The sequence below is a fragment of the Eutrigla gurnardus genome (genome assembly GCF_963514095.1).
Source record: "Eutrigla gurnardus genome assembly, chromosome: 14".
NCBI lineage: Eukaryota > Metazoa > Chordata > Actinopteri > Perciformes > Triglidae > Eutrigla > Eutrigla gurnardus.
This window is the reverse complement of record NC_139937.1, coordinates 16,428,760-16,443,685: the sequence shown is the minus strand read 5'-3', so window position 1 is coordinate 16,443,685 and position 14,926 is coordinate 16,428,760. Positions and strand designations below refer to the sequence as shown.

Sequence of the window (14,926 nt, the reverse complement as noted above, 5' to 3'; positions counted from 1 at the left end):
TCAAAATGCATTGGTCAAGTAGTTGTGGTGTCAGAAAGACTGACCAACAGACTAAGGTAATTTAAGATTTAAGACTATGTTTTTTAGAAATTTCAGCCCAAGACTGAAATATCCTCTTCTTGCTTATTTCGTCAATCTGCTTTAATGTGCTAAAGTGCAATTGCAGGTAGCAACATTTCAAAACATGTCACTGACCTTTCCGACTTAATTGGATCAGGGGTTAACACCTAAAGTGGAACTTATGTGCAAAGGGCAGTTATACAGCAGCACTCTTCCTCCACATCAGTTGAACTGGACAGAACCCAACCTGATCTCCATAACAACATACACAGACACATTGCACGATCGTCAATTGTGTTCATAAGAAGTAGGATTATTTATGTCTTGAGTTCTAAGTCTCAATAACTGGTAGCACCATCGTGTTTGCACTGATAGTTGGCATATCACTGGTCCACCGGGCTGCTTGTGTTGGTTTCAATGGATAAGGTGGTGAATGTTTGCCTGCCCTGGACTGGTCATGCGCTGACTGAGTGTGGTCACCGAAACATGAGGAAATCTAATTTCACAGCCATAAGTAAACACATCGGTCAGTCTGCTGCTATCAAAGAGATATTGACTGTGATCACTGGTGCCTGCTAATTTCATTTCAGAAGGGAAATTAAATCATTTACGGATTTGGAGTTTCCCTCCCCAAAAAAATCTCTTTCAATCCATACAGTTTGACTCATCAAACAGACGCGGTGAGCTTCGTGGACGCGTGTGCATATCTGACTCTTTTGACTGAATCAAGTGCCCTCCACAGTGCCCACCCTCATCCCAGCCCTCACTCTCAAATTAAAATGACTTGTGAGTAATTAAAAACGTGTGTGTCTGGATGTTGGCCAACTTCATGTTCTATTCATGCCGTTTAACACATAATTGCTGTTGCCTGTGGGGGCTGAAAGGCATCTGTCTTTTCCATTAAACATTCATGAGTGTACAGGACAAAGAGAAAGAGCCATTCAGATTGTCTCTTTACCTGCTCCTCCTCATATCAGCACCCATCTTAATGGAGCGCATTAAATCAGAATGGCCACACTGGGAATTTCACAATGACAATTGCATTCTTCACACCTATGTTATAAGGAAGGAGGAAAGATATCCTCTCATATATCTGTTACACACCATCGGTCGTGTTGCTCAATGGAGGAATTGTTTTGCAGGTTTATTCTCAAGTCTGCTTACATTTTTGCATTTGTTTTCTACCGCCATGTATACTCTACATATAAATATATTTAGGTTTAGCTACCAACATATACACAAAATAACATATTTTAGTCATGTTTCTATGATGTTCATTTGCAAATGACAACTCAGGGAAATATGGTACGTCATCATGTATTCTATTGTATGACATACATGTATGCTAAATCATAAGCACATTGTCCAGTTCATACTAAGTCTAAAACACACACAGCTATCTACATTAGACATCTTATTCAAAACGCCTGTGTTGTTGTGCTAAACACTGAATAATACGACATACTGCATTGTACTACAGTATATTGAGCAAACCTGAATCATATTCATAGTGTTCACATTCTGATTTCTAAATGATCCAATGTGATACAGGTGCATTCTATAGAGTTCTATAAGGTTTGCAAATGCATAGCTATACATATTTCTCCTAAATATACACCAATAGTTTTTGACTCACATGGGTTCCAACGATGATTACAGGAATAGTCTGTTCTGTTAAGACGGTACACACACTTCTTTCACCTGACTTTGATGATTCTGATAACTCTCTGACCTGTTGAGAACACTCGCTGAATCGAGATTTGACAACAACCCAATGCTTTATAAATAACCACCTCTGGTTCTATGTGTCTCTAGGTGGCTGGAGTGCGTGGGGTCAGTGGGCAATGTGCAGCAGCGAGTGCGGAGGCGGGATTCAAACCCGGACTCGGACCTGCCAGTCACCTCCGGAGGAGTCGTACCTGTGCGAGGGTGTGGTGGAGGAGGGCCGGCCGTGCAACTCGCAGCCCTGCACTGGTAAGCTCCTCGTTCTCCGTGTGTGTGTGTGTGTGCTTGTGTTAGTGTTGTTACACATCCACGTCTGTCAAGCAAGTTCCCTTTTAAGCTTTGTGGTTTAATATGAGCATCTGGTGTGTGCAATGTGTATGTTGACAGCATTTTATATTTACAGCTTTTTTGTTGTTGTTTTTCTTACATCTGTTCATCCGCTTGTGTATCCATCCTTTAAGTCAGACTTTTGACTTAAGGTGTGCATGTTGGAAAGGGGACTTTGATCGATGAGAAATAATAATGACATGGTCAATATTGTTCGAGACCATGCACGCACAGTAAGTCAAAATCATTACACTCGCAAATTGCTAAAAGTACACAGGAAATTAACATCCGAGAATTATGACGTTGAAGCTATTTACCAAGAAGCATTAGGGCTTTTGCAGAATTGTTCTCCCGCTGTCTGCTCAAACAGCGGATTTTCATTACTGCAGATGTGTTTGTGTTTTTCCCTCTAGTTAGACATGCAATCAGAGGCGTTTGAAGACTCAGATAACATCATCATACAACAGCTGAAAACATCAAATGACCACTGCACACACATTTACAGCACATTCACACCAGCACAACAAAAGTCCCAAGTTTGGCTGATGCTTTTTCTGGGTGACCAATCACGTCACGGTTGTGTCCCAAATATAAGCCATTAATGAAGGAGCTCTGGTTGCTAACCCCCGCCCCCTCCTCCCCCTGGCCTTGCCTCACCCCCCTTTAGGCAAAGGTCGCCATCTCTCTCGCAGCCAATCGCTTCGCTCGGTGGACAGCCGCAAGCGTGACGACGTAGACAAGCCCCGCATCGGACAGCAGAGCCCTCAGACAGGTAAGACAACGGGACGCAGAGGGATCCCATGCATCAGTCACTGTGGCAGCTTGGGTGACCACCACACTTGTTTACACATAACGACAACCACAAACCACTCACCTCAATAATGCACACATCTATCAAAATCTCCCATGATAGTGCCTCGTCCGCAATGGACTAATTCCAACATGGACCCTGACTGAACATAGTGAAATTGTATTTTATGTGAGGTCATAACCGGCCACCGTGCCCTGTCTGTAAAACACTATATCAAATGGAGTCCTCCCTCTCTGTTAAAGTGATACTCCACCCAAAATCAGGTGTAGAAAACACTCAGTCCTCTGTAGGCTGAAAGAGATAGATTCAACAAATTTAGACGTACGCTCATCTGCTTCTGTATCTTTCCAAGAGTTAGATACCAGTTTTACAAAATGAGTCAAAAGTTTGGGTCAAGGTTTCTTTCAGATAAATTGCTTGAAGAAAACACCCTTAACTCTTCTCCTGAGGGTTCCCTTATACAGCATTTGAGGTTTTCTCCTTAACTTGGTCTTCTACTTCTGGAATCCCTTAAAGTTCAGCCAAACTGCACACATGCAACATGGCTGAGCTTATGGAACTACATGAAGAATATGAATGCATCCCATAAAGAGTGTTCTGTGCCCAATGGATTTATTTAACGAGGAAAAATAGTCCCTCTAATAACCAACATCATGATTATGTCACAATGTTAGCTGGAGGCGAAGCAAAAGAAAGACTGGCAACATTACTCACCTCACAGTAGTGAGCTTAAGTTGCACATTGAAAATTTTATCTTGCTGTATTGCTGCATGCCAGAATCGATATTGCAATCATTTGTGATGGTAAACTGTGATTCTGGGTTCTAGCAAGATACAGTACTGATGAAGCGTTTCGGACGATCGGGGAAGATGCTGCTAATAGTTTGGCTTTTTCGTCACAGCTGTTGCACACAGGAGACTAAACTAAAGAGATACAGAGGTACTAAAGAGATACAGAGGTGGCCTGTTGTTGGACTCCTCCTCTGCAACCAGTGCAACACCAAACCATTGCAGAAGGGTTAGGGTTAGCTAGTAAGTAGCAAGTTGTTGGCTTGCTACTTACCAGTGTTAAGTAATTTTCAATGCAGAAATGCCCTTTAGTTTGTCCTGAGTTGTCCAGAATATCCTAATGAAAATATATACAAGCTGTTTCCCCTTTATGTTTAGCCAGCTAAGCTTAGCTCGGTACTTCATTCATAGGCAAGAGAGCAGTATCAATCTCTTCATCTAACTCTGGGAAAGAAAACAAATATGTGTAATCCCCAAAATGTGGAATTATTAATGTATGAGGTGGCAGTGAAACATTTATGGGTAGCTTCTTCATAGAGACAAGAGGCTTTGATCAGCTTGGATTCATATGAGTATTTAGCCATATATCAAGGAAAAGGGAAATGTTGCAGAAGTGGCATCTATGGATATTTTGACATGTGTTCACCAAACAAAACTTCAACAAAAAAATCTGAGCTGGCTGCACCCAATGCTCTGAAGAGGGAACAAACCTTTTAAGCCTACAGGGTGTGTAGGTTTGATACAAAGAGATAGATTTTGTGTGAAGTATCACTTTAATTTGCTAATCAATTCCCCACCTCCTGTTTAGTTCTCTTCTCCCTGCTTCCCTGGCTGTGACTGTCAAATTGCCCCTTATTGGTCAACTGACCAATCAAATCGGCAGTCACGGCTATCGAAAAGATTGACTGACATATCCTAAGCCAGTGGCATTGACTTCCACCGGAAGTTAATGCAAAGGATATGACATCAGAGCCCAACAGATGAAGAAGGACAAGCAGAACGGAAGCTGCGGTCCATATCAGGGGCCGCCTCTTTTTTGAAGGATGCAGTGTAAGAAGTTGGACAGAACATTAGATGGGCTGGACCTGCAGCTCCTTTCCAAAGATATAGTCTACAGATGATTAAGACTTTCTGTCAAGGTCGTGCAATGCAATGCACCAACGTGCAATGGTTTGGAATACTGATGGCTGACAAGAACCACCAGTTGTGTCTGCGAAATAAGGCCTCATTTAACAGCCACATTGGGAAGGAACCTGTGGAATGGGACAACCTCATCCACCTGTTTGGCAGCATAAGAGGAGACGGCCCCTGAAATGTGGCACAGCCAGAATCTACCCTTTTGTCACACCACAACCTTTCCTCTTGGCCACAGAGGCTGCATCCTGCATGATAACTAGTTATGGCCCTCTCCTTTCCTTTCCCTCTTTTTTCTCCCTCTATCCTCTTATCCTTTTTTTACCCACCCCACCTCCTCAGTAGACTCAGCTTCAGGTGAGGAGTGGTCAGCGTGGAGTGTGTGTTCTGCCACGTGTGGGGAGGGCTGGCAGAGTCGCACTCGTTTCTGTGTGTCCTCCTCCTACAGCACCCAGTGTAGTGGGCCACTGCGCGAGCAGAGACCTTGCAACAACTCTGCTGTTTGTCCAGGTAAGCACCCCCATCCCTGTCCCTCCCACCCCCACTGCCACCTTTCTGCGCTCGCCCAGCCCTCTCCTGGACCCTGCCTCACCCATACAAGACCCACCCGACACCCCCTCCTCAGGCATTTACCAAATCTGTGGCCCCTGGGTTGATTTCTACCCTCACCTTGCCTGCAGTTTAGAATGACTCCCACTATGATAAGAGAGATCCCACGGCCATACAGGCTCTCCTACATGCAGACAGGCAGGGAGACTCCTCTACTACGAAAGCCATTGATTATCCCAGATGATCCCAGATCAGAGTTATTTTGACTAGTCAGTAGTGTCTCAGCTGAATACTGTCGTGTTGTTTTGGAGTATTAAGGGGGCCTCTGTTTGTCTGTCTATAAATCATACCCTAGCTGCTCTGATTGCAGTGCATGGCGCCTGGGACGAGTGGTCACCGTGGAGTTTGTGTTCATCGACCTGTGGCCGAGGTTACAGGTCCCGAACACGAATCTGCGCACCCCCACAGTTTGGGGGAGATGCCTGTGACGGTCCAGAGAAACAGACCAAATTCTGCAACATAGCAGTCTGTCCAGGTAAGGGCCACGTTCATTATTCATTTAAACAACAAATACTAAAAGAAATATTCAAACAAAAAGGTACTTAACATAGTCACGTTTTAATCTTCCTACGAGGGTATGATTGTTCCTGTGCATTCCAAAAGGAACGACTGTAAGGACTGTACACACAGCTGACAAACATGTTTGAACACGTCCATACGTAGTAGAAGAAGTAGATATATTTTCTCATAGATTTCTATAAGATATGTGTTTTTCTCACTCTGAATTACAAATACAAAACGAATACAAGCCGTTTTTATACGAAATAATCACCAGTGAGCACCAGGTGGATATATATGGAAGTGCACTCAAGTAATGCAACTCTAGTTTATTCATCACGTCTTGAAATTAGTATTTGTAATCCATCATCCACCAAATAAGTGACATGTCCTTTCTGTTGTTGGCGACCCTGACTATTCTCAGTGGATGGAGTGTGGAATGAGTGGTCCAGCTGGAGCTCCTGCTCTGCCTCCTGCTCCAATGGGACCACGCAGAGAACCAGGGAGTGTAATGGCCCCTCGTACGGAGGCTCCGAGTGCAGAGGAGAATGGTTGGAGACTGTCGACTGCTTCCTTGGGGAGTGCCCGGGTATGAAAGAGGCCGAGCCACAGACGGATCCAGATATTAAGTCTGGTCCAAGAATGTATCTCTTGCTCTTTCAAAACAGATTTACTGAAAGCTATTTTATATAAACTGGGCATTCATTTATACATAACTTTAATTAAACATAACTTTCAGATTGTGTTTCACTGTAACTTACAGCGGGTTCTTTCTGTTTCTGTTGTATGATGTGGCTCTTTAGTTGAATACTGATAATCCGCCCTGGGAATACATATATCATCAAACTCCTTTGAACACACAATACGTGCAGGCTGTTGGTTTGATTAATAAAATGTTGTAGCCGTGCTACATGGTTTCACATGGTGCTTTACATGTTTTATCCAGCGATGTGGGGACATTTTAATTAGATGCCAGGTGCATAAAGAAATCCTGTTAGAGTAATACAACAAACCAGATTAATTGAATTATAGACAAGAACATCTAAATCTATTAAAATAGCAATACATTAATTCTGGAGCTGTATAACTCAAATGTTTCATTATATTCTTAACCTGAAAAGCTAGCTAGCTCAATATAATATTTTAAAGCTTATTACCTACTCAGTGTGAATGTGGTATGCCATGTTTGCTCACTTTTTCAATCTCTTTTGGTAAAACACAAAGAGCAAACAGTTCAGAAAGCTGTCACTGACTGTGTGTTTTGTTTGATTTGATTCACATATGATATGGCTCTGTTATCAGTTTTGTGCAGTATTTCACTAAACTCCATATTTCCTATTAATCACCGAGAATGAACATTTCTAGTATTTGTCTTACTAGCGTTTAATTTGGGTTTAACCTGATTAATGTGTGTTTGTTCCAGACTGCCAGACCAGTTTTCATTAATATCAGAATGATATGAATTATGGGTATTTTCATGGCCATTTTTTTTATGTTTCCCATTAGAAAGGCTGTACAGAAGTGGAAAAATTGGATACAACTTTACCATTTGCGCAAAAAAGTTTTATGCCGGCTAGAGAAGTTTTTTGCTCTTGTTAAAAACTAATTTATGCAGTTAAATATTGAAAAGTGTTTGCTGTATAAATTCTGATACAGCAAACTCACAAACTCACAAGACCAAATCAGAGTTTCTGTTGTCGGCATCTTCCCAAATACTTCCACAACCCCCTGATGCTTGTCTTCATCTCAAGACATCATGAAACATGGCCAATATTAGCTGACATTCCTGAAGACCTATTTTAATGTTTCTATCGTACATGGGTTGGATAGCCATAGTTTTTTTTTTTTTTTAATTAAGCAGGTTCCAAGTGTCTGGTAGTTCATTTTAATGTCGCAGGTACATACATGCTAAAAATGGACGAGAGCATGTACAAGTACTTCATTGTGCCGGAGGAATTCCTGTCTAAATCTATTTTGTTCTGTGCATCCTGTCAGTGGATGGCAAGTGGCAGCCGTGGTCTTTGTGGTCGGGCTGTTCCAAAACCTGTGGAGGGGGGAGCCAGCAGAGAAACAGGATTTGTTATGGGCCCTTTTTCGAAGGGCAGCCTTGTCCGGGAGAGCAAGGAGAAGTCCGGCAATGTAATGAAAAGAGATGCCCAGGTCAGTGGACGGTCAGACAGTCTGCTGTGCCAGCGGTATTTCATGAGGGATGGAGCATCTTAGACATGTTTGACCCCTGCTGTAACCCATTTTACATGACAATACTTCTCTTTTGCGAACAGAACCCCATGAAATATGTGGCGAGGACAACTTCTCCAATGTTGTATGGAAGATGACTCCAGCTGGGGACACAGCGGCAGTACGCTGTCCTCCCAATGCCATGGGTGAGCTCACACCTCACCATCCATAAGACGGGAATGTCCACTAGTAGTTTTTAGAGTTGGGTTTGAAACACACTTTGGTGATGTGGATCCATGTGTCCTCACACAGGACTTATCCTACGCCGCTGCAGCCTTGATGAAGAGGGCATGGCCTACTGGGAGAACCCCACCTATATGAAATGCATTTCCAATGACTATCGCAGTATACAAACTTTGGTGAGCATCAATGAGTTATTCCTTTACATTGCTGGTACAATTACATTATTATGGCTTTTTCAAATGTACCTGTCTGGGCTCACCTGGGTGATTTTAGGAGATTTTATTTTATAGAATTTTCTACAAGGTGTTGTGTCAAAAATAAAAACTGAATCTGCTCTCCGTCAGACCCGAGAACACCTGTCCAAAGCACAGCGTGGCCTTGTGGGAGATGGGGTTTCAGAGGTGATGACCAAGCTGAGGGTGACATCCAGCGATGGGACCAGCTACAGCGGTGATCTGCTGGCCATCGTGGACGTGCTGAAGAACATGACGGAGATCTTCAGGAGGGCGTACTACAGCCCCAGCAGTGCAGACATGAGGGTGAATAGATGTACAAGTTTACTAGTAGCACTGCTGTTTGTAAAGCAGATGAAGGGTGTTTCAAGTTTTTTTTTTGAGCCTAAAATGCTGGATCGGGTATCGGTGGGTCCAAAAGCCTAAATCAGTTGCACATCTGCCGTACTGATCAGGCAGGTGCTGAGATGGAGGTGGAGGGTGAAGAGTCGGCAAGCCGTCGAAATGTCAGCAACTTACACTAGGAAATCTGTCAAACCAAATTATAAAAGACAGCCATATGGAATGCATCCTCCATATGTATTGGTTCATGGTTCAGGGTTTATCCTGAGCCAGGCCATACAACCATGAGAGCATTGCTATCACATCAATACAGTTAGTGGTACACAGTTATATGCTTCTTTTTTAGCGCACTGGTGTCAGATTGGTACTCTTTGGTCAATGAGTTCTTAAATTCTGAGGATTATACCCTAACAACATTAGTTACATCAGTTACGGTGGAAATACTTTATAGGAAGGATTGGCCAACAAAATATTGAAAACTCTGGAATTGTACATTTCCCCACATTTTCTTGGTTACTCTTCACACTGTTCCAACAATCACACAAACAGCCATTATATGCACTTTTCAAAGCTACCAGACTCCATTGACGGAAACAGTAACTTTACCTTGCTTAGCATTGAAACATGCTTCAATCAAACTCAACAGAAATAGTTTGTAACTGATTAATAACATTTATGAAAAAGAAGTAACGATCGAACATTTTCACTGTTTACAAACACTGGTTGCCGGGGTGTTCATGACATTGAATGACACACTTTAGAAAGGAGTCTTCCATTTCCTGTGAAGTTTCCCTGTGTTTAAAAAAAGCCTGCATGTACTTTCGGTGGGGGGAAAGGGATTAGTCATTTCCTAGAAAACCTGGTCACTGTAGTTATTAGGAAATATTACTTATAACTGGAGGAAATAAACACACATTTGGCGCTCTGAGTATATTTCCGGCAGCAGGTCGGTGCATGTGGGCAGTTACAGTGTAGGTGTTCATGGTAATGAAGGAACACGTCACTCCCTGCAACAGTGTGGATTGTTTTTAACAGTAATGGAGCTGTATGCCACAGATGACCAAGATACATCAAAATAGATACAGATATAATCAATATATATATTCATTGATGGTTTGCACATGATTTGTTGATGAGAAGAAATTGACAGACGATACTAACCTCATCCTGTAAAAAAATTAAGGCCTGACTTTAGAATGGAACACTAACAATGTTACATAATAAAATACATTTTACATACGTAAATACATTTTGTCTTTCTTTTTTCAGAACTTTGTCCAGTCAGTCAGCAATCTGTTGATGGAGGAGAACAGGGAGAGATGGGAGGAAGCACAACTAGTAAGTATGTTGCTCTCTTCCTGAAACAGGATTGACATCATCACCCCACCTGTAATTATATCTTTTGTCAAACAGTAATAATAACAACCTTGGAGCCGTATAATTGATGAGCGAGACACTGTGACAAAGACGCAGGTGGACAGACAGCCCACTTGTACCTTTTCAGACTGACAGAGAACTGCTGAAGGACAGAAATATCTATGGTTAATGAGTAACAGAGTTGACGCAAACACCCACTCGTCCATCTGCTGCACTCACCCACTCCTGCGTCACTGTCTGTGCTTCAATCCAGCTGTCCGTGCCTTCCTCACCGTGCAGGTGCCGGAACAACGGCAAACAGGGCTTCCTGGTCTCCTCACAATGAGCACAGTTTTAAAAAGGGAAATGCAACTCTTTGCGAGCAAGAAGAATATGAAGGAGGCACAGTTATGATTATTAGTAGTAGTCAAGCGTGTTGTGCCAAAAGCTCTTTGTTTTTAGGAAGAGCTTTTCTTATTTATGGTAACATGACAATTCAAGATTTGTTTGTTACTTCTGTATGCACAACTTGTTATTTCTTCTTTAAGGGGAACAGTGCCTACCTCTCAAATCCAGAATGCAGAGAAATAATTCTCATACTTGTGATATCATATCGCTGTATAAAGTCTGGAAATGCTCCATCGGGGATCTTGTGTTGTTTTCTTTTTCATCCCGAAATGAGCGAACTTTATTGTAGTGTCTGAAGTCTGTCTGTAACAGAAAACACACCCATATAGAGGCTAAGTTACGCAACATATTTTTTTAGTCAAACATTTGACTTTAACACTCTAGGTTTTGGATTAGAGAGAGTTGTTCATGTTTGCTATTAAGTTTGGATCATTTTATATCCATAATAACGGATGGATTTTGAAATTGGACGTAGATCCCCTTAAAGACCCAACTTGAAGATGTGCTCTTTTGAATCTAGTTTAAATGCCATTGCTCTTTTTTCTTCATATTTTGTTTACTATTTTCCATTTCACTCGATAGAATTGTGTCGACACGTCCACAGTGTACAGAGAGTGGGAGAAAGTGAGTAATTGGGCCCTTTTCAGGGTAACATTTTGAGAAGATTGAATCTGAGAGGTTATAATCACATCAAATACAGCAAATAGAAAATGTTGCATTTTCATTCTGTGGTAATCATAATAATAATAAAATAGTATAAAATGAATAAGACACCTTGAAGCAGGCATAATGCGATGATTTGTTTATTTGTTTTGTTTATTTGTTTTATTTGCACATTTTAGTTCTTCCTTCATTTTTATATGCCGACCTGCACTTCTGTAGAAAAAACATTCACATTTTCAGAGTTAAGTGACTAGAACTACTTGATGGTATTACAAGTCACATTACTCATCAATTAGTGTCAACATACCCCTTAAAGCTGGACTGGCTAAAATCACTCTTTTACCATTTATGCCTTTGTTACAGCTTAATATTAGACATACACTTTTACAAGGTTTATTTTGTGTGTATGAGATTTACATCTCAGATTTACATTATACATCGCATCATTATCTTTTAAATGGAATCAGAGGCCATGAGGCGAAAATGAATATTTGGAATTTAACTTTACTTATTTTCAGATTCATGCATAACAGCATACTGTTTTAAGTGGGTGCTAAGGCCATGCAATGCATGAGAGTGTAAATGCACAGAATCCATTTAAATGAATTTAAATTTGATTTAAGAGCAGATACAGAAATACTTTTTTTCTTATATATATATATATATATATATATATATATATATATATATATATATATATATATATATATATATCGTCTGCTATTTGTGTGTATGGCCCACAATCCAAAAAGTTTGGTCATCCCTGCTTTTAAAGCAAGCAAATTGTTGCCTTAACTGAACCTAAACTTGGACTTATGTAACTTCCTCAACTTGCCTCTGAATGCAGCACATAAATGGCTATTGTTAAACAGTCCTGTCATGGAGGAGGACTACGGCCGTCACATTATTCAGGTCCACAGCCCTTGTTATGTGTTGCTCACTCTTGAGTTTCAGAGTGCATCCCCAGAGTTTTAAAACAAACTGAGTTAATTGCATATACTGTCATCATCAAAATGAAGAGTTGGTTGTGATGCACGAAATGAAATATTAATGTTGGTCATAGCTGAGTGGAATATGAGAAATTGTGGCGCTGAATACAGATTTCCTACAAAAGGCCTTTTGTGTGTCATATATATATATATATATATATATATATATATATATATATATATATATATATATATATATATATTCACCTGAAATCCATAATCCTTTTTCATTCAGTCTACTTTCATGTGTCTCTGTTTTCTCAGCTGGGGCCAAACATCAAAGAGCTGTTCCGACTGGTGGAGGACTTTGTGGATGTCATTGGCCTGAGGATGAAAGACTTTCAAGACATGTATGAAGTCACCGATAACCTAGGTCAGACTTATCTCCATCCAGAAGATCTCCAAAGCTTTCTCTGCCTATCAAAACAAATACTTTTATCCCAGCTTTGTATTTCTCTGAAGATTAATCTTCATGTCTCCGATGGCACATAAAAGAGCGGACAGGGTGAAGGAACCTGATGCTGAATCTCAAGTACAGCAACAGCAACCAGCAAGGGCTGTCTGTCCTGTCAGTAGAGTGTCCACACGTAGGGTCAGGGAGTTTATACTATCAGCGGATTTTAATAATAATAATAATAATAATAGAATATTGCCCACACCAGAGAACAATATAATATACAATAATAACCGGGTTGAACCATTCCCCATGATGCTGCTCAATACCAGTCAGGATGCAAACATGCACACACACAGCTTCTTTCATCTTTCAAAGTTTCAAGTTGTGTTCATTCTCCAAACCCCAGCTGAGACGAAGCTCCTGCAGAGGACACATCACCTGTTTCCTCAGGCTGTGTTATTTTAACTTAACGAGGCTATGTAAGAAGTTACGTAACAAAATGTTCTTTAAATGCCAACCATGTACTCGTTCCTAACCTTAACCCTAGCAGATACAGTAATCTAGTTTTGTCTATGTTAAATTGTTTAACCTAACAACGTAGTTTGGTTGCCTAAACCCAACATAAAATTGTTAAAAATTACAATTTAATTATGTTGCTTCAACCCAACGTGTTTAACCTAATAATGTAATTTTTTTCCTAAAGCGAATGTTAAATTGTTATCCTTACAATATTATTTAATTTCCTAAACCTAATGTTTAACCTTACAATGTAGTTTTGTTGCCTAAACCCATGTACAATTGTTCAAACTTTTACTCAAACTCTTACAATTTAATTATGTTGCCCAATTGATGTAATTTGTTGCCTAAAGTGAATGTTAAATTGTTTAACCTAACAATGTTATTTTATTTCCTAAACCTAATGTTTAATTGTTTACAATATAGTTGTGTTGCTTTAACCTAATGTTAAATAATTTAACCTTACCACTTGTTGCAACGTTGTTGCCTGACAACATTATGTGTTAAACCTTACAACCTTTAACTTTAAAACACTAAAGAAAAAAAATACTGGCAATGTGATTTTGTTGCCTAAACCTAACGTGTTTAAGCTACGAACAGCGTTTGCCCACTATCCCTTCTTATAAATTCAACATGGCACAATATTTTTAGCATCCTATTTAGGATCTTATGTATGTTCACCAAGAGAACAAGCCAATGGTAAATAGTAGCCCTCTCCATCGCAGCAGTTCCAGCAAATCCACACTCATGACCACCTGTCTCCTTCCATTGCTCAGTGACTGTAAACAAGTTTTTTTCTCAAATGGGGGGGAAAAATGTAGTGTAGTTATCACAGAGGCTCTGCTGCTCTCCGTGACCTCCAGATAAAAACGAGGCAGAGCTTGAATTTAGTCAAGGGAGAGTATGTGGGAATTGGGGCCAGATGAGAGGTCTTGTTTATAGCGGTGCCACCTCGCTGTCTGGAGCCAAACAGCCGCCCACACCAGCAGCATACCTCCCCAGGGCGGCTGACCTCCTCTTCCCTCCCACACCTTGAACATAAGCAAAGCCTCACGCATCATTTTCCAACATATAGTTAGATCAGACTTTCCAGCTCCAAACTTATACGTACTCATCGAACTTGAACTTCACGGTTATACATTTCCACAGGAAATAATCAATATGTTCTTTTGTCTCAGATAAAACTACACTGAAAAAACTGGAATATTGACTTTAATTAAATGTATTGTGTCAACAGGTTCCACATATGTTGTTATTCAGTTTGTTAAAAACAAAAATGTTAAGTTAAACTAACTAAACTACCTTGTTTTACAGTAACACATTATTTTTTAATTGAACAAACGTAAATAATACTTCTGAACTGCAAGAGCTATTCAAGCTGACACAAAATAATTCAGTTATGTTCATGAGCATGAAATACATAAGAAAATATAACGACCGGAAAACACGCAACAAACCCGCTGTTAGCCCACATGTATGTTATCTGCATATACAGAAAGACAAACAGAACAATCAATAAATACTAAATAAAATGTGGCATTTCCTGGACATTACATTTGACATTCAATTAAAGTCAAATCAAACCTGAAGAGAGCAAACTTTCAAAATAAAACAGGCTACAAGGACAAAGTCATGACCACTGGTGAGGT

The 14,926-nt window shown here is 40.5% G+C and overlaps 1 protein-coding gene across 15 annotated transcripts in view; it reads left to right on the top strand.

Moving 5' to 3' along the window:
* adgrb1a (adhesion G protein-coupled receptor B1a) overlaps positions 1–14,926 on the top strand; it is a 94,925-nt gene that overhangs the window by 25,461 nt on the left and 54,538 nt on the right. For 5 of the 15 annotated variants that reach the window (XM_084027902.1, XM_084027911.1, XM_084027897.1 and 2 more), the window contains exons 2-12: positions 1,876–2,034; positions 2,780–2,884; positions 5,188–5,355; positions 5,750–5,929; positions 6,377–6,541; positions 7,948–8,112; positions 8,235–8,336; positions 8,443–8,549; positions 8,718–8,912; positions 10,218–10,286; positions 12,629–12,737. In XM_084027902.1, the coding sequence (XP_083884028.1) occupies positions 1,876–2,034; positions 2,780–2,884; positions 5,188–5,355; positions 5,750–5,929; positions 6,377–6,541; positions 7,948–8,112; positions 8,235–8,336; positions 8,443–8,549; positions 8,718–8,912; positions 10,218–10,286; positions 12,629–12,737 (1,524 nt within the window). The remainder of the gene's footprint in view (positions 1–1,875; positions 2,035–2,779; positions 2,885–5,187; positions 5,356–5,749; positions 5,930–6,376; positions 6,542–7,947; positions 8,113–8,234; positions 8,337–8,442; positions 8,550–8,717; positions 8,913–10,217; positions 10,287–12,628; positions 12,738–14,926) is intronic. The other 10 variants (XM_084027905.1, XM_084027898.1, XM_084027903.1 and 7 more) reach the window with 4 other exon arrangements.